The 25,256-nt window shown below is 49.2% G+C and overlaps 2 protein-coding genes across 7 annotated transcripts in view; both read right to left on the bottom strand.

Moving 5' to 3' along the window:
• The window catches only part of TOM1 (target of myb1 membrane trafficking protein), a 44,964-nt gene extending 26,367 nt beyond the window's left edge, over nt 1-18,597 (bottom strand). For all 3 annotated transcript variants that reach the window (XM_067697878.1, XM_067697879.1, XM_067697880.1), the window contains exon 1: nt 18,445-18,597. In XM_067697878.1, the coding sequence (XP_067553979.1) occupies nt 18,445-18,496 (52 nt within the window). In that variant the 5' untranslated portion in view covers nt 18,497-18,597. The remainder of the gene's footprint in view (nt 1-18,444) is intronic.
• Nucleotides 18,598-22,004: 3,407 nt separating this feature from the next.
• HMGXB4 (HMG-box containing 4) overlaps nt 22,005-25,256 on the bottom strand; it is a 31,739-nt gene continuing 28,487 nt past the window's right edge. For all 4 annotated transcript variants that reach the window (XM_067697888.1, XM_067697890.1, XM_067697891.1 and 1 more), the window contains 2 exons: nt 24,634-24,756; nt 22,005-24,130 (listed from right to left, as the gene is read on the bottom strand). In XM_067697888.1, the coding sequence (XP_067553989.1) occupies nt 24,086-24,130; nt 24,634-24,756 (168 nt within the window). In that variant the 3' untranslated portion in view covers nt 22,005-24,085. The remainder of the gene's footprint in view (nt 24,131-24,633; nt 24,757-25,256) is intronic.

Below are 25,256 nucleotides of genomic sequence, written 5' to 3'. Positions count from 1 at the left end.
CATTGGCCAGACTCATCAAGAAAAAAAAGGAAGACTCAAATCAATAGAATTAGAAATGAAAAAGGAGAAGTAACAACTGACACTGAAGAAATACAAAGGATCACGAGAGATTACTACAGGCAACTATATGCCAATAAAATGGACAACCTGGAAGAAATGAACAAATTCTTAGAAAAGCACAACCTTCCGAGACTGAACCAGGAAGAAATAGAAAATATAAACAGACCAAGCACAAGCACTGAAATTGAAACTGTGATTAAAAATCTTCCAACAAACAAAAGCCTAGGACCAGATGGCTTCGCAGGGGAATTCTATCAAACATTTATTAAAGAGCTAACATTTGAGAAGAGCTTCCTTCTCAAACTCTTCCAAAATATAGCAGAGAAGGAACACTCCCAAACTCATTCTACGAGGCCACCATCACCCTGATACCAAAACCAGACAAAGATGTCACAAAAAAAGAAAACTACAGGCCAATACCACTGATGAACATAGGTGCAAAAATCCTCAACAAAATACTAGCAAGCAGAATCCAACAGCACATTAAAAGGATCATAAACCATGATCAAGTGGGGTTTATCCCAGGAATGCAAGGATTCTTTGATATATGCAAATCAATCAATGTGATTGATAAACCATATTAACAAACTGAAGGAGAAAAACCATATGATCATCTCAATAGATGCAGAAAAAGCTTTTGACAAAAGTCAACACCCATTTATGATAAAAACTCTTATAGTATGCAGAAAACTATAAGACACTGATGAAAGAAACTAAAGATGATACAAACAGATGGAGAGATATACTATGTTCTTGGATTGGAAGAATCAACATTGTGAAAATGACTCTACTACCCAAAGCAATCTACAGATTCAATGCAATCCCTATCAAACTACCAATGGCATTTTTCACAGAACTAGAACAAAAAACTGCACAATTTGTATGGAAACACAAAAGACCCCGAATAGCCAAAACAATCTTGAGAAAGAAAAATGGAGCTGGAGGAATCAGGCTCCCGGACTTCAGACTATACTACAAAGCAGTAATCAGTAATCAAGACAGTATGGTACTGGCACAAAAACAGAAAGATCAATGGAACAGGATAGAAAGTCCAGAGATAAACCCACACACATATGGTCACCTTATCTTTGATAAAGGAGGCAAGAGTATACAATGGAGAAAAGACAGCCTCTTCAATAAGTGGTGCTGGGAAAACTGGACAGCTACAAGTAAAAGAATGAAATTAGAACACTTCCTAACACCATACACAAAAATAAACTCAAAATGGATTAAAGACCTAAATGGAAGGCCAGACACTATAAAAAGGAAAACATAGGCAGAACACTCTATGACATAAATCACAGCAAGGTCCTTTTAGACCCACCTCCTAGAGGAATGGAAATAAAAACAAAAATAAACAAATGGGATGTAATGAAACTTAAAAGCTTCTGCACAGCAAAGGAAACCATAAACAAGACGAAAAGACAACCCTCAGAGTGGGAGAAAATATTTGCAAAGGAAGCAACTGACGAAGGATTAACCTCCAAAATATACAAGCAGCTCATGCAGCTCAATATCAAAAAAACAAACAACCCAACCCCAAAATGGGCAGAAGACCTAAATAGACATTTCTCCAAAGAAGATATACAGACTGCCAACAAACACATGAAGAGATGCTCAACATCACTAATCATTAGAGAAATGCAAATCAAAACTACAATGAGGTATCACCTCACACCAGTCACAATGGCCATCATCAAAATGTGCACAAACAATAAATGCTGGAGAGGGTGTGGAGAAAAGGGAACCCTCCTGCACTCTTGGTGGGAATGTAAATTGTTACAGCCACTATGGAGAACAGTATGGAGGGTCCTTAAAAAACTAAAAATAGAACTACCATATGAACCAGCAATCCCACTACTGGGCATATACCCTGAGAAAACCATAATTCAAAAAGAAACATGTACCCACAATGTTCATTGCAGCACTGTTTACAATAGCCAGGACATGGAAGCAACCTAAGTGTCCATCGACAGATGAATGGGTAAAGAAAATGTGGCACATACATACTATGGAATATTACTCAGCCATATAAAGAAAGGTAATTGAATTACTTGTAGTGAGGTGGATGGACCTAGAGTCTGTCATACAGAGTGAAGTAAGTCAGAAAGAGAAAAACAAATACCGTATGCTAACACATATATATGGAATCTAAAAAAAAAAAAATTGGTTCTGATGAACCTAGGGGCAGGACAGGAATAAAGACACAGACGTAGAGAATGGACTTGAGGACACGGAGAGGGGGGAAGGGTAAGCTGGGACGAAGTGAGAGAGTGGCATGGACACATAGCCGCTACCAAATGTAAAATAAATGGCTAGTGGGAAGCAGCTGCATAGCACAGGGAGATCAGCCTGGTGCTTTGTGACCACCTAGAGGGGTGGGATAGGGAGGGCGGGAGGGAGACGCAAGAGGGAGGGGATATGGGGATATACGTATGCATATGGCTGATTCACTTTGTTATACAGCAGAAACTAACACAACACTGTAAAGCAAGTATACTCCAATAAAGATGGTAAAAAAAAAAAAAAGAAAAAGACCAAGTTCCAGCAGAGTGTGCAGAGACAATTCCATACTCTGCTTGTCTCAGGCAAGATTCCGCCCCGCACGTTACTCCTGCGGGTCTGTCAGGACCACACACGAGTTTTTAACCATCGGTTGGATCAGCGTTTAGGGCAGTAGCCAAGTTCCCCCATCACAGCTGTGTCTTCGGCTTCAAAACCTGGCTCCAGGCTCGGAGCCCTCACACCCGCGGCCTGAGTGCACCCGCAGGCATAGCTCTGTGGGCATCTCCCAGGAGCCCCAATGGACCGGGCACACGGAGCTCTTATTCCACGCGATGGTGCAAGGGAGGCTCTCTCACCACCCTGCTCTCGGGTGAGACCCCTCACGCGTCCGTCGCACATCTACTGACGTGGCAGGCCTGCTCTAGGCACTGGGGATGCGGTGTGGACAGATGGACACGGTCCCTGCCCTGTGGTGCCCAGAGAAGCCGCATTCCGAGCCAGGCCCGTCAGGATAGACGGGGCAGACTCCGTGTGACTGGGCAGGGCCCTCTTCCAGCTGGGCAGGCAGCCCCATCCTGTGGGCAGAGCCTGGCCTGGGCTGGCACAGTCAGCTCCCTACAACGGTGGCTTCCATGATCCTGGTTTTGAAACTGGCCTGACTTCAGTTCCACCCTGGGTCCCCCTTGGGTCCTGCGGGCTGGATGGATGCCAGGGTGGCCCAGGACACATGCCAGGCAGCTGAGGCATCCAGGTATGGACCCAGCAGCAGGGTGGGTTGCTTTGCTCCTGGGTTAGGGCTGAGAGAGGGGATGAGAAAGGTTGCCCTTTAAATGGGTGAAAGATGGACTCGCTCATCCCACAACTATGTCCTGGGTGTGGCTTCTTTGGGCCACACTCCCACCCCTGGGAGTCACACACGTACTGAACCACATAAGAAGAACCAAAGAGAGCTGGACAAGTGCCTCCTGAGCGGGGGGCTGGGCCCTGCTTTGGAGGGTCTGGGGGATGGCGGCTGGTCAACCACGCAGAACTGCTCCTCCTTCAGAAGCCACATCTCAGTGACTTCCTGGCCTGGGGGATTCGCCAACCTGACTCCCGACCACCTCTAAGGGGCCCCTGAGTCCTGCCAGTTCCAGCCCCTGAGGCTCTCTCCATCCCGGCCTCCCCTTCCCGCCCTGCCCTCACTGCCCCAGCTGGGCCACCGCCCCGCCCTCGTCAGCCACGCCCCGGCTCCTCCTGCCTCCCTGCCCCCGTGCGTCCTCCATGCTGACCCAGAGTGAACCTTCCGGAGCTTGAAAGTGACTGTGTCCCTCCCATGCCCCTTCAAAGGCTCCCTTGCCCCCAGCTGGGCCCTTCCACAGCGGGAATATTTTAACTTCCCAAGTTAGATGCTGGGTAACACCAAAAGCATTTGTTAGCTGTTAGCTGTTTATGTAAAGAAGGTGATTCAACCCTCACACCTACAAGGCTACACTATTGCCCTTGTCTAATGAGGAACCTGAGGCCTGGAGAGGTCACACATGGTGGAAAGGGAGGATGGCTGTGGATGCCACTGCCCCCGCCTCCCATCAGGAGTCAGGGAGCTCTGCTTTTCCAGAAGGATCCGCCTGGACCCCTCAGGCCATCTGCCCCCTCCTCCACTAGCAGCCCTCTCAGTGGTCCCACCATTGATCCCCTATGACCTCTCCCAGTGACCGCTGAAAACGATGGGCGCCTCCCTTCTCCTGTGGGAGAGAAGGGCGGGGTTTCAGAAGGGATTATGATCATTTTGGAACAGCCAGCGGGCTGCTAAGGGGGCAGCTGGGACATTTATGAGTAAGAGGCAAGCCATCCCAAGGAACCAAGGTGGATGCGTCAGGACCCCTGGAGCGCGAGTCTGATGCTAACCTGAGTACAGGTGCCAAGTTCTTTAGTCCTGAGTGCCAGTCGTGGGCAGAGCCATTAAGAGGATGGAGTTTTTTGGAGGGAGTCGGGGGAAAGGGGGGAGCTTCAGTCAGTCTAAATAGGTGTGGGGTGGTGGAGAGGAAGAGGAGGAAGGGCAGAAGAGAGACAAGAGCCATCTGATCAATTCCAGAAGAGAGGTGTACCCAGACCCCTCCCCTCAGATCTGGGAGAAGTCTAAGACTTCCTTAATAAACATGTCCAAGGGGCAGGCATGCTCCGTTAAGGGCAGAAATTTTAACCCACAGGAATCTGGGGATATGTGTTCTATTTTTGGTTTTAACCACAAAAGTAACTCAGCTGGCTATTTTAAGAAGGGGGGATAAAAACACTGACAATGGTTACCAGTTCTAAAAGACAGCCCGCTGACTTGTCCAGCTCTGGGCTGTTGGCAGTAACCTTTGGAGGCCCTGCCCTTGTCCCCAGCTCCTGAGGAAGCTGGGCCCTGCAAACCACCTGCTGTCGTCGGGGGCTGGCGGGCGGTGGATGGGGTCCCCGGGCGTCTTTCTGTCTGCTCTGTCCTCTCCACGTGGGGCTGGTGCCCGCACAGCTGGGCTGGGCGGTGGCGCAGCTTTGGAGTGGGATGAGCCTGGCCCCACCTCTGAACTCGGACGCCACGCGCAAGGATCCGAGCCTCGGAGTCTCGGTTTCCTCATCTGTGAAACCAGGAGAAGACTGACTGCCTCCCTCACAGGTGTTGGGACTCTTCAGCCAGACAATGTACGTATGGTGTCAGCTAAAGGGCAGCGACGGGTCACTGCTAAGTCCCATGACTGTGACTTGGACCGAGAGCAGCAAAGAGTGGCCACCAGACACTCTCCAGCCCCGGGGCCCTGGTGTCAGCCTGCGCATCCTCGGGGGCACCCTGGGTATCTGGCGAGCCTGCCCTCTCGGCCACTGGGGAAGCCCTGCTTTGCAGGAAGCCATTTCCACGGCAATCAGGGGACCCGTGGTCAGCACTGTGGATGTGAGTCACACTGACCACCTCCTGCCAGGTCAGCCCGAGGGCAACAGCCTAGAGCCTTCTCCCCACCACCCTGCATGTTCACTCACCGGGGCTCCAGCTGAGGGTTCCAGCTGCTCAACGCCTCCATCATCACGGCCACGGCCCTGGCTTAGGCACTGTCTCCCACCCAGACCTGGACCGTCACCTCCACACTCTCCTCTTTCAACATAAATCCAACCAGTGCTTTTCTCTGTCTAAATGTCATCCATGACCCCCCACTGCCTGAGGGTCAAAAACCGGACCTTTTCAGGGGCTGAGAGGGACAGCTGGGGCTGAGCTCAGCCCCGACCCACTGTGTTGTTCTCCCTCCCTTTGCGGACCTTGTTCTTTCAGGCGTTGGGGCTTCTGCCTGGGATGCCCGGCTCCCCTTCAGGCCGGCACTGGTTCACAGGTGATGACGAGACCACCCCCCACCGGCCCACCACACTGACTCGCTGGGCTGTCACCACACACCAAACACGGGGCTCTGCACTTCACAGCAGCTCCACCGGCCCTCACCACAGCCCCTAAGGCAGAGGATGGGTACGCTGAGGGGCACAGAGAGGCCAGTGGCTTGCCCATGGTCACACAGCTTGTACGTTGCAGAGCAGGGGTTTGAACCCAAAGAGGTCTGGTTCCCAAATCCATACCCTTAACCACTAGATTACGTGCCTCTCGAACACGCTCAGCATGTGTCACGTAGGCCCTGGGAGACGTCAGAGAGCAAAACCAACCAGGTCCTGCCCTTGGGAAGTCTACAGTCTGGTGGGCGGCCACAAGTGACATTACAGACGGCAAAAATGCCCCGACGGAAAAGAGCAGGCACTGAGACAGTAGAGGGGCTGAGATTCAGACGAGCCGATGGGGACGGCTTTTAAGGCCCTGCCCCAGTGTCAGCCCCGCAGTGTCACCTCCAACTGGGCAAACCGTGCCAGGCCTCATCCCGCACTGCGGCAGTAACACTGTGGACAACAGCGACCAAATGACCGGCCTTCGCTGCATGTCAGCCTGCGCAGGACGCGGCGTGGACCTCTTGTTACTGCCCTACAGCCGCCACCACGTGTGGGCACAGCTGATGCCCACACCTGGCAGTGGAGTACAGGGATGCAGAGACGGGCCCGGGGGCCTCTGGACCCGTGTGCTCTCCCTCTGCTCTGCCCCCGCCTGCCTCGGCTGGACCCTGAGCTCCGGGGACATCTCTGTCTCACCGGGGCCTACCCTCTGGTGGGAAGGAGGGTAGAGGTTCGGCCAACGTCTGCGGAAGGAGCGGCCGAGCCTCCAGACCCCCTTGCCGCCCCAGTTCAGTGCTGAGCACCTGTCCCCACCCCATCCCGGGGAACATTCCTCATGTTTCACTGACCCTAAGCTCCCTTGTCCACTCTTCTTTTATTTTTGGCCACGCCACACGGCTTGCGTGATCTTAGTTGCCTGACCAGGGATCGAACCTGGGCCCCGGCAGTGAAAGTGTGGAGTCCTAACCACTGGACCGCCAGGGAATTCCCCCCTTGTCCACTCTTGAGCCCCTCTGATACTGGGATGTTTCTTACAAACGATGACCTGTCAGAGCTCAGCTGGTAGATTTTTCTTTCTAGATTCAATGAAATATGGTTTGTAAATAGTAAGGAACTGTCTTAAAGGTCAAGGCCGATAGCAGCCCTAGTCCCACCTTGACTATGACCAGGTCTAGGGCAGGGCTCACCCACCCGGGGGATAGGGATAGAATGGGAGTTAGCTGACCGTGATCAAGAAAGCAGTGACACGGTGCGTCAGCTCTACCCAGAGCTCCCATGGGGGCCCTCTTTCGAGATCCTTCTCCCATGACTGGCACCCCTGCAAAGGTGCCCACAGCCGTTTTGTTTTTAGTCCACATTCATGGAATGTCATCTTTCCAGTGTAACGGCCACCTACTAACGTCACTCAAAGGAACCATGGTGAACCTCTGAGGAGATTTCCTTCTAGTCTTTACTGTTTTCAGGCTTTAAAAAACACATCTGCATAATTTTTTTTTAAAGTGTGTAATGGTATTGTGATTATGGCTTGTTTGTTGGTTCCTACATGGGAATCCTATTCCATGCCCGTAAGAGACAAGCTGAAATATTTATGAACGAAATGATATGCTGTTTGGAATCTGCTGTAAGTAGTACCCACCCTTTTGCTCGACTCCACTCCCCCCACCCACCAGCTGCCTCCATCCCTTGCCCAGTACCCCTTTATCCCATCTGCCCCCCAGTTGCCTCCTAGATGCCCTCTTCCCGCCCATCTATTCTCCATCCTACGACACGCTCGGAGCAGCTACTGTGCCAGGTGCTAGAGAGGCCTGTGCCCTGTGCCAGGTGCTAGAGAGGCAAAGAGGGAGAAGAGAATCCCTGCCCTTAGGGAGGCCCTACAGCGGTCAGTGAGAACAGCTGGACAGGCGTGTTCAGTGCAAAATGACAGGTGATGTGACTGAGGTCAGTCTGGGGCGCTGTGGAAGCCGGGAGCAGGGGGTCAGCACCTCAGGGGAACCGGGAAGGCTCCGGTGAGGAGGTGCCGACTGAACTGAGCACAGAGCACAAGCTGCCAGGCTGGGGAAGGTGAGGAGGGACGTTCCTGGTAGAGGAAGAGCACGTGCTGAATGAATGAATCCATGATGAAACCTCAGGGATGACGGGAAGAAGAGCAGAGACGAGGGGCCTGAGGGTCAGTCTGAAGGACCTGAAGGAGGGAGAAAAGGCCGTGCTGAGACGGGGAAAGATCCAGGAGCCCAAGGGAGGCTGAGGGTCAGGAGGGAGCAAGGCAGCTGGAGGAGAAAGGCAATGATGCCAATGGCTTGGCAGACCAGTCTTCAAAGCCAGACAGAGGGAATCAGGCACAGACACCCCCTAGCCTGCCCCCCAGCCGCTCCTTCCTCTTCCCCACCGAAAGCAGCAACCCCTCTCCCCTTTGCCAGAGCCCGGTCCAGGAGTGGGTGAGCTACCCAGTCCGGATCCCTGGGGAGTACAGGGTGTCGGCGGGGCCTTGTCGGGGAGGGGAGAGCCTTGTCCACCCCCCCACCCCCCGGTCTCCTTCTGTCCTCTCTTCTGGGAGCCAGCATGGGAGCACGGCGCCTGGAGCTCGGGCCGAGGTGACACGCTCAGGACACAAAGCCAACATATTCAGGACAGAGAAAGAAAAAGCCTGGACGTTGCAATACATCGTGGATCTGTGAGACCAATCCTGGAACTGCCGACCTTCCGACTTCTTGCCAAGTAAGCCCAGCGCGTGGGGCCGGCTCGCCTGTCTCTCGGTCACTTGCAGCCGAGGTACCCCGAAGCCTGGTGGCAGCCTGCGGCGTGCAGACCGGCCCTCTCCCCGCTTCCTCCTCCCGTCGCCTGGGCCTTCTGCCCGCTGCTCCCTGCGGGGCCTGCCCTGACCCCCAGAGGGCCTTCCCCTCCACGCTGGGCCAACGGCACTCTGCGCACACCACAACCACAAGCTCTGCTTAGTGTTACAATAACCCTATAGCATTTACTTCTTTGTTTCTACGTCTCTCTCATTAGGCTGTGAGCTCAAGGGTGGAGGTTACAGCTTGTGAGTCCTTGAATTCTCTACACCACACAGGATGACCGGGCCTGTGAAAAACCTGCAGGATGTGTTTGATGAATGACTGAATGAAGGATGAGGCCGTATTCACCACGATCGTAAGCCCTTAGAGCACTTTAATTTAAATGAAGTACTCCCACCCTTTGGCCTCATTGATCCCTTAGTAGCGGTTGTGCAGAAATCCTAATCTTTCTTCAGCTCAGCAGTCCCGCGAATGTTTTTAAAAAGCACCGTGTGCCTCCTTCATCTGACCTCCACGTTACCATCCTCAGTTCCTGTGACCACTCCATTCTGGAAGTGACTGCTAGAGCCTTCACCGTTCCCACCGATCCCCCTGGGACCTGGGACACCACCCAGCTGTGCTGTCCTCCTGGAAACAGGGTGGGAACCCACTCACCTGCCCACATGGGATATGGTATTTGTGTTAATTCACCCTGTGACTACATTGGATGTTTATCGACTCTACTGCATGGAACTGACTCCTGCAGAGCTTGTTGCTGTGAGAGACACTCTCCACTGGCCCACATTGTTTAGCTTTTCTAGCCTCCCTTGCAACCAGAAGAGGCCCTGTGTTCTGGCCACTGAGGTGTGGGTGGAATTTTCTTCCCAGTGGCTCCTGGGAAGTTTTTCCTCTCCTGATAACAGAGGCAGCACCAGAGGGTGCCTTCACCTGTGCTCTCTGTTACGAGGGGGCTAGCAAGAGGAGGAAACCAATATGCTGAAGCTTGGGATGGTGGGTGGAGAAATACAGAAAGAACCATTAGAAACAAACTCATCCTAGATGGACCCTGAACCCAGACATTTTCACTCTAAAGGAAACCCGCCAGGTCCCTTTCAATTCTAAGGGGAAGCAATGAGGCGGGAAAGTTAGGAGAGTAGGATCTGGACACAGACAAATCCCAGTGCAAGTCCTGACTGGAGCACTCACTAGCTGTGTGTCCCTGAATGAATTCCTTAACCCCTCTGTGCCCTCGTTCCTCCCCTGCAAAATAGGGATAACTAAAGCACTCACCTTCCAGCGTTATGTGAGGAGGAAATGAGAGAATGCACTTCATGTGCTTTGCATCCCACCTAGCACAACAGCTAACACCAAAACAAACGTTACCAACTACAAAAATATCAACCTAAAAATCACTGTGTGAAAATTTCAAGCATTCCCATAAAATAGATTTTTAAATCACATACATGCAGAAGCCATTCATTTTTCCCCAGCCAGCACTGTCCTGAAGCCTATTTTCCAAACGAATAGCTCTTTCCAGACCTCGCATGGAAAGTTCCATCCGTCTCCTAACTTGCTGAGCCATCCTTCCTCAAAGCCCTGGCTGCCTCTCCCCTGCCATTTTGTAACCACAGGCCACAGGAGGAACTCTAAAATACTTTACAGAGGCATAACTTTGGCAACCCACAATTTTAAAGTTGATATAACTAACTATAGTACCTAACTGAAGAAAATTTCAGTTAGATGAAGGATGGCTTTTAAAAAACTATCTAGGTAAGAAGGAGCAAGGCCATGAAAGTAGAGAGGCGTGAAGGGGCTGGCCAAGGTGTATATGACGTTCTTTTTTTGTTCCCCCAACTCACGAATGTAAAAGATGTTACTGACAAATGTATGTATGTAGGTATGTACGTACCTATCGAGAGATTTAAGGAATTGCTCGTGCTATTATGGAGGCTTGGGAAGTTCAAAATCTGCCGGGTAGACCAGCAGGCTGAAGACCCAGAGGACAGATGCAGCTTAAGTCCAAAGGTCATCTGCTGGCAGAATTCCCTCTTCTTGGGAGGCCAGTCTTTCTTCTATTCAACAGATTGGATGAGACACACACACACTACGGACAGTCATCTGCTTTTCTCAAAGTCTGACTTAAATGTTCATTTCATCTAAAAAATACCTTCATATAAACATCTAGATTAACGTTTGGCTAAATATCTGGGTACCATGGCCTGGCCAAGTTGATACATGAAGTTAACTACCCCAAGGGTTTATCCTGCATCAATACAAACAAGTTCCACTGGTACAGGGGACACCTCTGTCTGTCCTTCAGTTCTCCTGGTCTCAGCCTGTGTGGCCTCGCTGGCTCCTCCCCCCCCCCAGCTCCCTCCTTCCTTTCTCTACCTCCCCTGCAGGAGCAAAGCCCAGGTGCTCCCCATGGGTCTTGCACAGCTGCTTGGCTCTCTGTGGCACTTTTTGGTGCTTTCTCAGTTGTCAAGCTTCCCACCTCCGTGGGGGCGGAGGTTCTGTCACTTGCCTGCGGGATGCGGCTGGGAAGGGGAGGAGCTGGCACTTGAACCCACATCTTCTGATGCAGGGTCTAGGCTCTGACCCTATTCAGACTGCTGACGTCCCCGTGGTCAAAACGTGCCACCTGGGAACATGCTAGGTGCGCTCACGGGCAAACGTAAAGACATTTTTAGAGTTACCTATTTACTTGAACGTCGAGTAGAAGGGAAAAAACACAAACTAGCTTATCAAAGTCATGATTTCAGGATATAATTACACAGGATAAGGTCAAATTTAAAAAGTGAGTGAACAAAAGGAAAACACTCTGAAAATAAAACTAAAGGTGGTACATGAAGGGCAGACACATATCATAAAGGTGGTACACGAAGGGCAGAAGTCTGGAGAGTGCTAGCCTAGACGGAGGCCTCCTTGGTAAGAAGGTAAAGAGTTAACTTGTCCTGAATCCTCCTGCTTCTCACGGGGTGATGGTCCCAAGCTAATTAGAAGACACTGAGGGTTTTTGTTTTTTTCTGAAACCAGAAGGACGGAACTCCAGGACTTTACTCTTATTTCTTTGAGCTCAGGGAGGGAACAAAACCTATTCACCAGTTCCATCTGTAGGGTCAGGCAAAGGCTTTAATTCCCAAGTGAGAACCGGCTCCACCCCGCAGCCTGAAACCTGACCTGTCTGTGGCTGTGGCTGCCACCCAGCCTGCGACTGCTCATTCCCAGTGACACCAAGACCAGACAGAGGCTGTGCTGGAGCCAGGGCCCTGGGTGGGCACCTGGGCTCTGCCTCGAACTTAGACTACATCCCAGCAATGATGATAATACCGGGTAAAAAATCACAACAGCTAACAATTATGGACAATTACAGTCTGGCGGGCACCGGGCCGAATGCTTCACAACGTGACAATACTACAATTTCCCAACACAGCAACGCAGCAATCCCAACTGATACGTGCTATCATTATCCTTATTTTTTAGACAGGAAATTGGAGAACAGAGAGGTTAAGTAACTTGCTCCAGGTAACAAAGCAGGGGAAGGATAAACCAGGACTCAGACCACCTGGCCTGACTCAGGAGCACATCCTGGATGCCTTACTGTGTACCATGCGGCTAGCTGACACAAAGCCCTTTCTAGACATTTGTCCCTGTTATCCTTAAGACAGAAATTCTGGGTTCTAACCTGGCGCCAGCACTTATGGATCAAGGAGTTGGAGCTTCAAGATGCAAGGGCTCCCCACGGCACAGAGTGGGAAGCGGTAGAGATTCTGACTCAGGGGGTCCAGGGCTGGAGCATCCTCAAACATCTCTGACAGGGGTGCTCTGGGACCCCAGTTTGAAGAACAAATAACTTAATCATTCTGCCTCTGGCTAAGAGGTCAGCAAACTATAAACCCACGTGCCAAATGCAGTCTGCTTTTGCATGGCCCACAAGCTAAGGATGGTCTTTACATTTTTAAATGGTTGAAAAAAATCCAAAGAAGAACAAATTTCATGACCCGTGAAAATTATATGAAACTCACATTTCAGCGTCCATAAATAAAGTTTGATTGGAACACAGTCACGCCCTTTCATTGACTTATTGTCTGTCTGCCGTCGTGCTCTGAGGGCAGAGTTTAGCCATTTGCGGCAGAGGCCATATGGACCATAAAATCCAAAATATTTACTATCTGGCCCTTTAAAGTCTGCAAATCCTGGTCTAGTCTACCCTGCCAGCCATGCAGCATCCTCCTTACAGCCTCCCTCCCTCCAACCTCTGCCTTCATACCTCCAGGGTTAGGGAGCTCACCACCAAACAAGGCAGCCAGGCCCACTGTGAAAGGCGCTGGCACTGAGCTCCTCTGGCAACCGGCCACTCTGCCCTCTAAGCCTGTGCAGTTGGTTCTATCGCCCCTCTGCAATGCCCAGCCGTGTGCTTCTTTCCTCCAGCATCAATCCTTCCTGTCCTCATCGTCCCCTCAGTTGTTCAATTCTCTGGGAAACAGAGGGAGGACGGTGGCACCTCTGTGTGACAGGTAAGGGAGGCAGGGGAGAAGGAGTGTGACATAGTCAGCAGTGGAACTGCAGCTGGACCCAGGTCTCCTGCCGCCCCGCCTGGTGTCCCCTTGACAACCTTGCTTGAGTGTCCAGTTTGGTTTCCACTCATCACTCCCAAAATGGCAGCCCCGAGGGCCCGAGGTGTTCTCTTCCTGCTAATGCCTATGGTCTCTTACCTATGATGCCTTCCGGTGGCCGCCCTGGCTTGGCCTTTGTGGAACTAAGCGTGGCTCTCCCCGACCTTTCACCTCTCCCGTCCAGCCCAGGACTCAGTCTTAGGCTCTGGGCTTTCCGCCTGGTCCATCTTGTTCTCCCGCACCCGCTGCCTGGGGCTGGTCCCCAGGCACTGCCCATGTTTATAGTCTCTGCTGCTTGCGGCTTGCTCTCCTGAGTCACCTGCATCTCTAGTTCAAAGGGCCAGGGGTGAGCCGACAGTCTGAAGTGGAATATGGGGTTCTTGGGTTGCCTTCTGACGTCTCTCTATAAGACACAGCCAGTAAGGGCTGTCCTCAGAGAATACCTGGGAAGGGTTTTTAAATCCTTGGAAGAAGAGGGCTGTGTCAACACCAGCTAGTACTCAGCTATCTGGGATCCTTTCAGCCCCAGGCTGCTGCCCACGGGAAATGGGAAGCTCTCCTGATAGATAAGGGTGTGCGGACAAAAAACGTCACCCGCCATTTCTGTAAACAAAGGCAGCTGTGGCCATCAAGCCTCTGGCCACTGCAGCACCCTCCCCTCACCAAAGGTGCACCTGAGTGGAATTCAGGATGGAGAAAAACAGGATATTGCCACTAGATACTGAAGATGCATGTCAAAGGACTGATTTCAATAAGCCCAGACTCTTGCATCTTCCCACACAGAGGAAAGCACTAAAATCATTAACTTGAGATGTCTGTTTTTTGTGATTAGCAGTAATCTTTTTATGTTTGACTACTTTCTTTTCCCCCCAGCAAAAACTCCTGTATGTCCTGGCTCCTCCCTCACCTCTTTGGAGCAGTCCCTCAGAGCTAGCTGAGAGGCTGCCTCGCAGGCTGTAATCCTCAGTAAGGTCTCCAGATGAAACATAATTCTCAACTTTTAGGTTGTGCATATTTTTCTTTAGTGGACAAGTGAGTGACGTGGAAATGTGCACAGGTCCAGGGGTGCATTGCAATCAGAAAAGCTAGTCTGTGGGTCAAACGATAACTGTATGTTGGAGGGCTGGGATGCCGCATATTCCAAACAGGTGTTGATCAGCCAGAGGCAGTGTGGTGAGGGGACGAGAGAGGACCTCAGCTTTGCAGCCAGAGACTCTACTGAGCTGTGAGACCTTGGGAAGTGACACCTGCCTTCAGACTTACCTTTAGTGACATGGGAAAAAATAGCAAAACCCTGCAGGGTTGAAACTGAGTCTCCCTAAAACCGACGTCCTCTGCCGAATTCCTGATTAAGCTCTCCATCCAAAACTATTCCCTTTCTCGTCCTGACGAATATCAAAGAAAAGGGGGCTTTGAAACTGAGCGGGACCCTGTGGGGTCCTTCCGGGCACAAAAGCTTTTCCGTGTCCCCCTTCCCTCCCTTCCTTATTTCTTGTTTGTGGGAAAAAGGCTTCAGCCTCCTAAATCTCCCCGAGTGCCAAAGTGCAGATTCAAACAGTTACTAATTAGGGAAGGGAGGGAAGGCAGTCAAGAAACACTGGTGCAGCGATAAAGCAGAGTCCCAGCTCCTCCTCGAGGGATTTACTTAACAATCTGATACAAATCTCTGAGTTCTTCTGCTGGACCTAGGGGTCCCACGCAGGGGGAGGATGGTGACTTCAGGTCTGCCCAAGCAGACCCCAGAGTGGAGGGAACCAGAAGGTTGATGCCTGAGATTCCTGGAGCACCATCGTGTCACCTCCCCACCAACCAATCAGAGGAAAGTTACAGACCCTGCACTCCCCCCAACCCCGCAACCAATTTTGCCTTTAAAAACTCCTCCCTGAAAACCATCAGGGAGTTTGGGTCTTTTGAGCACAAGCAGCCCGTTCTCCTTGCTTAGCCCTTGCAATAAACCTTTCACTGCTCCAAACTGTTTGGTTTGTTTAGCCTCACTGTGCATTGGGCACACGAACTTGGGTTCGACAACAGGGTCGTGATACCAGCGTGGCACCTGGCATTTGCTCACAAACTGCTACTTTCCTTTTCTCCTTTCTTTCCTCCTACTATGCGCCAGGCACCATGCTAGGAGCCAAGGGTCTGGATCAGTAAGGTACAGCACCTGCCCTCAGGAAGCCCAGGATAGCCGGGGAGACACATGCACAACTACTATCAGAATGGGACAGTGCTATATTAGTGTGATGACGGTGAAAATAATAAAAATGACAATGGTGTTTCCCCAGCACTGACAATGTGCCAGGCCCTCTCCACGGAGCAGCTCACTTCACTCTCACAACCATCCTGAGAGGTGGATGCTGGTATAACCCCCATTCCACCCAGGAAGGAGCAGAGGCTCAGAGCCCAAAGGCAGACAGTGAGGGAGCCTGCAGAGCTAGGGTGATGGGAGGGCACAAAAGCAATGGCTGGATCTGAAGGGGTCAGAGAAAGCCTCAGGGAGGAGGTGACGATGCCCGGGGCTTTGAAGGATGCACCGGGAGCAGGCAGAGGGAGCAGCAAGCACAAAGGGGTGTAGGTGGGTGGCTGGGGACTTTGTGAGTTGAGAGACACTCACCCCTGATTAACACCGTCAGGACCCACTGTGCTCAGGGCTGCCAACTGGACAGGACTCTACTCTCAACAGAGAGATGGAGTTGGCAGGCTTGAGAAGAGATTATTTCACCCCTGCAGTTTACAGAAATGCAAGCAGCTAATACTAGGTCATTAGTAATAGTAATCACAGCCAATCAGGGCTGTTGCCATCTCTTTATCAAAAAAAGAAAAGAAAAAAGAAAAGAAAAGAAAAAAGGAATACTGAGGGTATTAACCCAAATGGCAGACATTCTTCATTTAATCCTACTTTTAGAGCTTCTTCAGCTTCGGTTCAGATATCAGGGGCTCAGGGCAGTTCATCTCAGCTTTCCTGTCACTTCACTGGGGTCCTTGGGTGAGTGCTAGTCTCTACCTCCTCTCTCTGGGCCTCAGTCTCCTGTATAAAATGAAGGGGATGGGCTAGAACAGAGGGTTTTAATGTGTGGTTTCCAATCCAGTGGCCATCTCAGATCTACAGGGTCACGAACTCTGGGGATGGGGTCCAGCCTTCGATGCTTTAACAAGTCTTCCAGGGGATTCTGATGAGAGCCCTGGGTCACAAGAGCCCCAAGGTAAGGACTGTTCCTGCAGTAATACTTGCTCTGTGCTCTAAGGTATTAAGGGTTAGTAACTCTTTGGACTTGAGTTATCTCTTGCCCAAGACAGGCAACCTTTCAGAGTAAGAAAAGAAACTCTTTTCTTTGACCATCTAAAGCCCAGAGTCCAGACGAGTTTTTCTAGAGAGGCTCAGGCACATGTGGCTGACTGTGAAAGCCAGAATTTTTTTGGGCGGGGAGGGGTAGGAAGTCTCAAACTTGGCATGTGATGAAAGCAGTGGTATCTGCAGCTAGAGAAATAAAGATGAGAGACAAGCTGCCTTCTCTTTTCAGCTCCAAAACAATGACTCACCTGTGCGTGTGTGTGTGTGTGTGTGTGTGTGTGTGTGTGTGTGTAGTAGGTGGGGCAGGGAGGTGGCCCTGAGAGGTACAGCTTCCCCTCTCTCATCCAGGAGCTTCCTGGTGTGTAAATTCTCTACTGACAGCCTCCTCTTGAAGACATTTCATTACAAAACCTCAGAAGAGCCGCAAATGGCCACGAGGGCGATTTCAACAGAGCTGGGTCAACAGACTTAAGCGAGGTTTGGCTTCCAAGATAGTAAGAATGGAAAGAATATCTTGTCTAAAAGATCCAATTTTCCCAGTTTGAACTTAAGGCTAAAAACCGTCAAAAAGTTGGAGAGAGTTTCACAGTACTGCCCTGGGCTTCTTCATGCAAGGAGGCACACCCAGACTGCCCTGGAGAAGTGTTAGCGGTTTGGGCCACGGCCTGTGGGTCCTCTCTGCGTTGGTGGGCAGAAATGAGTGCCTATGAGACCAACTGTCCAGCCATTTTCAGGAATTCGAGACCCTCACTTGGCAGTGTCTCAGTAACAATAATAAATATTACCACTTTCTTTTATATAGCATCGGCCACGTGCCAGGCGCTAAGTCCTTTACATTTATTAACGAGTTTAACCTACACAACAACCTCACGGAGGTCGGGATCATTATTATCCCCTAATCACAGGTGAGGAATCCTCCCTACAGAGGCAACGTCACAGAACTAATAAGTCTCCCGTCAATAGGGGGCGAGAGATGCAGGAGATCTGGGCTCTGAGTGAGCCTGTGTCTCTGCCACAGGGCTTGGCCATCCCCTCTACTGAGAAATGAGGGAGACCGAATCAGGTGGTTTCTAAGATCACTCCCAGCTCAGAGTCTGCGACTCCATGCGGTCCATCTGATGCCGGTTGGTGAGGGCGGCCAAGGCCGGCACGTCCTGAAGCTTTGGCCTGGCTTCCTCATGGAACGGGTTCCTCAGCGTCTAGCCCCGGCCCGGGGGAGGCAGGGCTCACTGTCCCCCTCCCAGCAAGACGCCAACCCAGCCGCCAAGCCCTTGTCTCCTGGTCCTGGAGAATGGACTTCCAGCCCTTCTCAGGTATCCGTGTCCGCAGCGCCGAGTGAGCCAGGAATGAGACGGCAAGGGCCCAGGCGGCGCGACCTGCGCCGGGGAGGCGACGAGAGAAACATTCGAGGGGCCCATGGACTGCAAAACCACGCAGTCCCTTTAACCCCCCAAACTTTCTCCCTTGATTAGCGACCCTAGCAGCCGCACATTGGCTGAGTCGCGGCCGCCAGGACCCGCCTTCTCTCTTTATCTATTGGTTGCTGTCGGTATCCATCACAAGCCGAGGCTTCTTAGTGGACCTCGGCTTTTGTCAATCAAAGCAGGCGGGCGGCTGGGCGGGGCCAGGTCAGGCAGAGACACTCCAACCTCGTTCCTCTCCCTGCCTCCCTCAGGTGTGTAACTGGGGACCTGGAGGCGCGCCGGGGGGCCGGTGCCGGGCGCGGAACCCTGCGCTGGGGCTGGGCCGGGCCCGGGGGACTTACCGATGCGCTGTCCCACCGGAGAGCTGAACGGGTTCCCCAGGAGAAAGTCCATCGCCACGGCTGCCGCTGCCACTGCCACCAAGCCGGGGAATCAGCTGACAGCAACCGCGAGCGCCGGACCCGTCACGTGACGCGCCGGACGGTCCTCGAGGAGGCGCGGCTGGGGCGGGGCAGAGGGAGTCTGGAGCCGGCCGCAGGCCCCGCCCCTGACATGGAGGGTCGGCGCCTCGAGGCGGAGGACGATGACCTCACTGCGGTTTACTCGGCGTCGGTGGACGTCACGCACGACGTCGGGCGGCTGCGGGCCTGCGGCGCTTGGCTCTAAGCCACATCCTTCACGTCTCTTTAAGGATTAGGGGCGTTGTCTTTGATCTCTACACACCCAGAAAACCCAGTCTTAGACCAGGGAAATGACTTGGGTAAGGTTACCCGGCAAGCAGAGACTCCAGCTCTCGCTCTTAGTTTTAGCCTCTAGGACCTCACTATGACTACACACCCACTGCTGGGTTTGACAGCCTCTCTGGCCTGTTGTCTCCCTGCCCAGAGAAGACTCTTCCTATTTGAGATCGAGGTCTCCCGGCTGCAAAATGTATCCAGATTCCGTTACCTCAAAATAGGAGGGAAGGGCCAAGGGTTTTGCGGCACCTTGACACTGAGAGCCAACTCAGTGAATTGCAGCTAGGGACGGGCTAGAGCCCAGGGTGGTAGAAAGCACACAGATGTCACGAGTGGGTCCTGGGACCCATCTCAGCCATTCATTTACTGTGTGATTCAAACAGCGGGCTTCCATTTTCTCTGGATTCTGGAATTAGGTCAAGGACCTTTCTTTTTTTAGGTCACTGGCTCCTTTGAGAAAGTGTAGAAAGCAGCGGAGCCTTTCTGAAGAAAAAAGGCAGAGATACAATTTGACCTCAGGGAGTTTCTGGGGTCCCTGAGGTGCAGCAGTGGACCCCAAGCTAAGAATTAAGAATCTCAAAGGCTCTTCGCAGCTTTGTAATTCTAATATCTTCAACCTTCTCGTGTGCTGTGTTTCAGCTATGTCATCTACTCATTAGATACCAATATTAGATCTATTGGTTATTTTTTTTTGCTTCTAATGACATGCACTCCAAAAGATACAATAACCACTGCTTTGGTAGTTTGGGTTACTGCTGGATGCTTCAGTATTTTTGGGGCATATCTGTGAATTTTAAATTTGAAAGGCTAGTAAATTGCAGAAATTTAGGACGATAGAAAACGTGAATTAGATCTTAATCACTTCCGTTAATCTGAGCAGTCATAGGGGCTGACATCTTTACCGTACAACATAAAAGCTTTATGGACGTCATGTACTTCTGTGCTTTGAAGTGTTTTAATAATGCTCATGAGACCTGTTAATACATGCCCATACCCCCAGTAGTCTAGATGCTCTTTGAGGGCTGGGATGCTATGTCCATTTCTCTCACTGTTGTGCAGCACAGTGACTAACGCATGAAAATCTAAATCAATCTACCTTTCTGTAATGGTATTTGGACTATAAGGGGAGATGTACACTTAAGATGATCTTCATGTCAGGTACCTTCCATGTTTTTCTTCATTTAAACATATTGCTTGGTTGTATGGAATATATTTAGCATGATTTTCCATTGGATTCTTCCATTAACAACCTTTAACATCCCCATGTTGGGTGGTGATTTAACCAGAAGTTCTTGCCTTCTTGCACCACTCTGGTTTAAAGTGATTATGGGCAGGGCTTCCCTGGTGGCGCAGTGGTTGAGAGTCCGCCTGACGATGCAGGGGACACGGGTTCGTGCCCCGGTCCGGGAAGATCCCACATGCCGCGGAGCGGCTAGGCCCGTGAGCCATGGCTGCTGAGCCTGCGCGTCCGGAGCCTGTGCTCCGCAACGAGAGAGGCCACAACAGTGAGAGGCCCACATACCGCAAAAAAGCAGAGATTAAAGTGATTATGGGCAGATCTTGGCTTTCTGCCAAGAATAAAACAGCCATAAGTTTTATGCTTCATGGTAAGAAACCATATACCCCCAAACAGGGAGTGAAACCATAGCTCTATGTAAACAGAAAGCTATTTAGCTATTATATTAGAAATGGAAGTGTGTGGATTTTGTCAATACGATAGATAGGAATGTAAATTGCAAACATTAAATGTAGTACAGAACTAATTAAAACTATGTGTTCAAAGTGTTTCCTAACAGGAACAAACTCATTTAGTAAAAAGTCTGTTTTAATTTTTCCTTTTAAGTGTTTTAGCAATATCAATATCAAAATGCCAGACGCAAGAGAGAGGAGATATGGGGATATATGTATATGTACAGCTGATTCCCTTTGTTATAAAGCAGAAACTAACGCACCATTGTAAAGCAATTATACTCCAATAAAGATGTTAAAAATAAAAAGAAAAAAAATCTAATGCCTTCCTAAGGATAAAAATGTTTTAAGTCCTTTAAAATTGACATATTGCATAAATGTAACATAATTATATCCTTTAAGTACTTTTAGACAAAAAAATCAAGATACTTTGCCTCCAAAGCTTAAAGACAACAGGATGACAAGAAAAGTGAGGTCTGTATAGTAAAATCCAGCTAGGACAAAAGGACATTTGAACAATGAAAAGGTCTGACAGTTTTCCTACAATCACATTTGCTCAGGACTGCATATAATGGGGAAGGATTCTGATGAATTACATACACAATTTAACTTTGAAAGTGGCCTGGGGTTGAAGAGAGCCTCAGCTTTGGGGTCAACTGCACCAGTGTGTTTATTCTGGCTTTGCCATTTATGTAGCTGTATAAACTCAGGAAAAGTACTTTTCTGCATCTGTCTCCTCATTTGTAAAGGGGGATAATATTCATAAAGCCTTGGGGAGGAGTAAGTGTGATAAAATATGCCAATCACTCTAGTCGTTCAGTAATATAGCTGTCTCATTTTTGCTGCCTCTCCGTAAGAAGTGAGCCTTTCAACCAATCATAGTATTTTGCTATTTATGACTATTAACAACCTTGTGTTTGAATTGAAATTTTTACTTTGAAAGGTCTGATCTCATATATTGAATGTTCACAATACTACTAAACTTCATGTCAGGCTGGCTGGCTTCAAGGCTTGTAGACAGGGAAGTGACTAACACTATTTTACAGATTAGACTGCAGATGCCCATAAAGATTAAGTGACCTATCCAATCCAACATCACTCAGTAAGGACAGTACTGAAACACATGGTTTAGCACAAGATTTGGATGTGATTCTTGTACAAGACTCATAGGTATTTCTTGAGTTAGGCCAACAATGTAATGTACAGACAATTTCATTTGCCAATGAATAGAGCTACGCTTATCAGAGCCACTGGCTTTGCAGTTTGCAAGAGAGAAGATGAGAGTCCGCAACGTAAAAGTTACTAGAAACAGAGCAAGATGTTTGTTAGGAAGATGGCTATGATCAGAAACTTGACCTCTATTCCAAACGGATTTTTTTTTAAAGAAAATTATGGTAGGATATAGTGTGAAAGACAGGTTTAAAATTTCATAGCAACTTTCGTTAGCAACAGGGAAAAGATAGCTGACACTGGACTACAAATATTAAAAATGTGATTTTTAATAATATAAGTACAAAATTTTATTTCTTTATACAACTGTAATGGGATTTGGATCAAACAGCTAGAATTTATTTAAAAAACAAAATAAAACAATGATATAAAAATTGCAAGAAGGTCTGAATCCAAAGTTTTTCCTCTAATAGTACCAAATACCACAAGGAACAGATTATTATACAAATGTGTACAAATTTTAAATACAAATACAATAGGTTTGGATTTTAAAGGAAAACAAACAAACAAAAAGCAGGTCCTCGTCAGGACTTCATTAATGTGTACAAATGACAATGGGAGGACTGACTTCTTTCCGTACTAATCCACGTGTCCGAGGCCCTTCCTTGATACCCTGTGTCAAACAGAAAACTGACATGGGTACAGAGGAGGCGTGGGATAGGTGCTAACACACAAAATTAAACCAGGATTTCTGCTCTTCGTGATTTTGGTTCCCAAGAATTCCTGTTTCCTTCTGTTTCCCAGTTAAATTTCAAAACTGCTCTGAGGTGAGAAAGGCATTAAGCAGCCAGAATACCTTTAAGAAACACAGCCCTGTGACCACACTGGTGGGAAAAAAGGAAAGAATTAAATAGGATGCAGCAGAATTAAATAGGCTGGCGGCACTGTCCTCCAAGATCTACTTTGATGCTGCAGTGCTCCGTCCAGGCCAAGGGAAGAAAGCAGTCACCTCAGAGCTTGGTTTTGACGTGGACTCTCAAACCGAATTTAAAAACAACGCTGAAGTGCTCAACTGTTTTCTTTGGAACTGGGAAGCAAAAGCCTGGTTCTTTGGAAATAAGGGCAGCTGGGAATGGTAACATTCCTTTTTATTTACTTTCTTGACATTATTCATTTTTAAAGAACTAGAATCCCAACATAATGATTCCTTCTTGAGGCACGATACCTTAAAGTGTAGATGATTTGGAGTTTGCAGAGGAGACCAGAGGAAGGAAGGGAGGCAGAAATGACAAATCTGTATCTTCCACATGCTGTTGCTGGTGGAGGCTCTTGTTTTTAAATTATATATACAGAAATTTACAGGATAAATTAAAATCTAGGAGAGTTTTAAGAGTTAAATACACATAATTAAACACACATTCACACACGCACATAAATAACCCTACATGAGAACAGAGTACTTTTTTCGCAATTCGCTTATGTGTGGAATGCAGAACGCTGTGTATCTGCCCAGCAGGGGAGCCAATGAGATGAACCCAGGAATCAGCCTGGGCAAAGCTCACCTTCCACACCCGCCAAGCAGCTAAGCAGCAGAACTGTGAGCTAAGCTGACGCGGCCAATGGAAGATACCAGCTCTTAGTTCTGCAGACCAAATGCTCTGGGTCAGCTCACAATACAGGCCATTCAACTGGTGGCACTGACAGCTTTACCCTCTCCAGGGCTCACAAATCTCCTTGGCTCCGGCTGAGGCTGCCAATGGTACCAATGACTACAATAAGTTTTGCGACATGGACACTGGTAGAGCAGGAATTGGAATGAACCCCCTACTAAGTTAACTTAAGCCATCGCAATAACTTTCAGATGGGAACGATGTTATCACTTCCCACCTAGGTCACTTCAAGTTGAAAAGCTTTGTACTTTCAGTTAACTGACATCTTCCCATAATCTTTCCCATTACATTTCAGACTGTAAGACAGGTAAGGCAAATGGTCAGTGATGGGTCTGGAGGTACAACTGAGTTTGGAAAAAAATCACATTTTAGCTGACCTTAAAGCGATGCACTTGGCATCCAGAACAAGCCCCCAGCCCCCAAGTTACACTGATTTTTAAGGCAGATTTATCCACCACAGTAGAAGAATCCCAAGCCCATATTCACGCCAAGGTTTCCTCTTGGCTAAACCTTTGCCATTTCATAAAATTATTAAAAGCAAAGTAGTTACAGTCCTATGTATATATTATACATTATATATATAGATATATATATATATGCATATATATAAAAATTTAAAACCTACACCCAGATGCCAGTGAAGGGATCTGGAACAGTCACATATACACAAGCCAGCAACAGGCAGGATAAGGTTTCTGTCCCAGGAGTCTTTGCTGTCACAGTCCAGGCATGATGTAAGCAATGTTGTCTAGTGTGTTTGACTGCAAAACAAAGGAAAAAGGTTCAGCTGAAGAGTATTTTACCTTAGTTCCCTGAGACATATTTCTTTATTCAAGGGAGAGAGATGAGAAAGAAAATCTAGAGTTAGAGAAAACAGGGAGAGAGAAGATGTCACGCCGTTGTCTGTTATGCTGGGAGCTTTTCTGCTGGCTTCTCCCGTTAACCCTAGTAAAATAGAGGCAGGAGACTCCTGTACTTTCTTTGTCTCTGGAAGAGCAAACAGGCAACACAGGAGGTGCAGTACCTTACGGGCTACAACGCTTCCCTCCAAAGGAGAGAAATCTTAGGAAACGGCGTGTTTGCTGTTTCACTGAAGGCCTGGCAGGCATTCAACACTCAGTGTCATGTTCACGGGGCGACAGCCTATGGCAACGCTGTATCCAGGAAGCCTTATGGGCTTGTGCTTCACAGGGCTCATGAAGGCAGGGCCTCTCTGGCTCCCAAGGGGTCTGGCCCCCAAATCCCAGGAAACAAGGAAACTCACCAAGACCTGTTTGGGACAGCCATTCAACTCAGGTAGTTGTGTGGTCAGACACGCCAAGGGGCCAAGCGCACAGATGATGGAATCCAGAAGCACTGACAAACTGCCGGACACAGCAACCATGCCCTGAAAAGGAGAGCGTGACAGGAGAGGACTGAAGCTTGACTCACACTCCTGAGGCTCCCTCCAGGCTCTGGGTGAGTTCCTTGCACGGTTCTTTAAGTCCTGGGTGGTTCTATGAAACTTGTGGCAGAAATGGAAGGTCTCTGCTTTGATAAGAATACATTCCCAGGTTTCCTTTCTATATTTCTAATCCACTGTACTCTCTGTGAGACCTTAGGTTAGTCACTTAGGAACAGTAGGAAAAAAACCCCAAAAAACCTATATCGAAAAATCGTAAAAAATGCCTCATCTATTCTGGAGACCTGCTGGGAAGATTTGTGGAGATCATGTATGCAAAAGTATTTTTCTTATGAACTCCACAAATATAGCTCAAATGTGATAACCATGAGAATTCTACACATTAACATTTAACACAAACACACACACACACACTTCACATATGTGGCTTTTTTGATAGTGGATGATACCACTTTTCTGTTCTTTTTAAAATTTAACTTATAAAA

This window comes from Pseudorca crassidens, chromosome 11, assembly GCF_039906515.1.
Source record: "Pseudorca crassidens isolate mPseCra1 chromosome 11, mPseCra1.hap1, whole genome shotgun sequence".
Classification (NCBI taxonomy): Eukaryota; Metazoa; Chordata; class Mammalia; order Artiodactyla; family Delphinidae; genus Pseudorca; species Pseudorca crassidens.
This window is presented reverse-complemented; position numbering and strand designations above follow the sequence as displayed.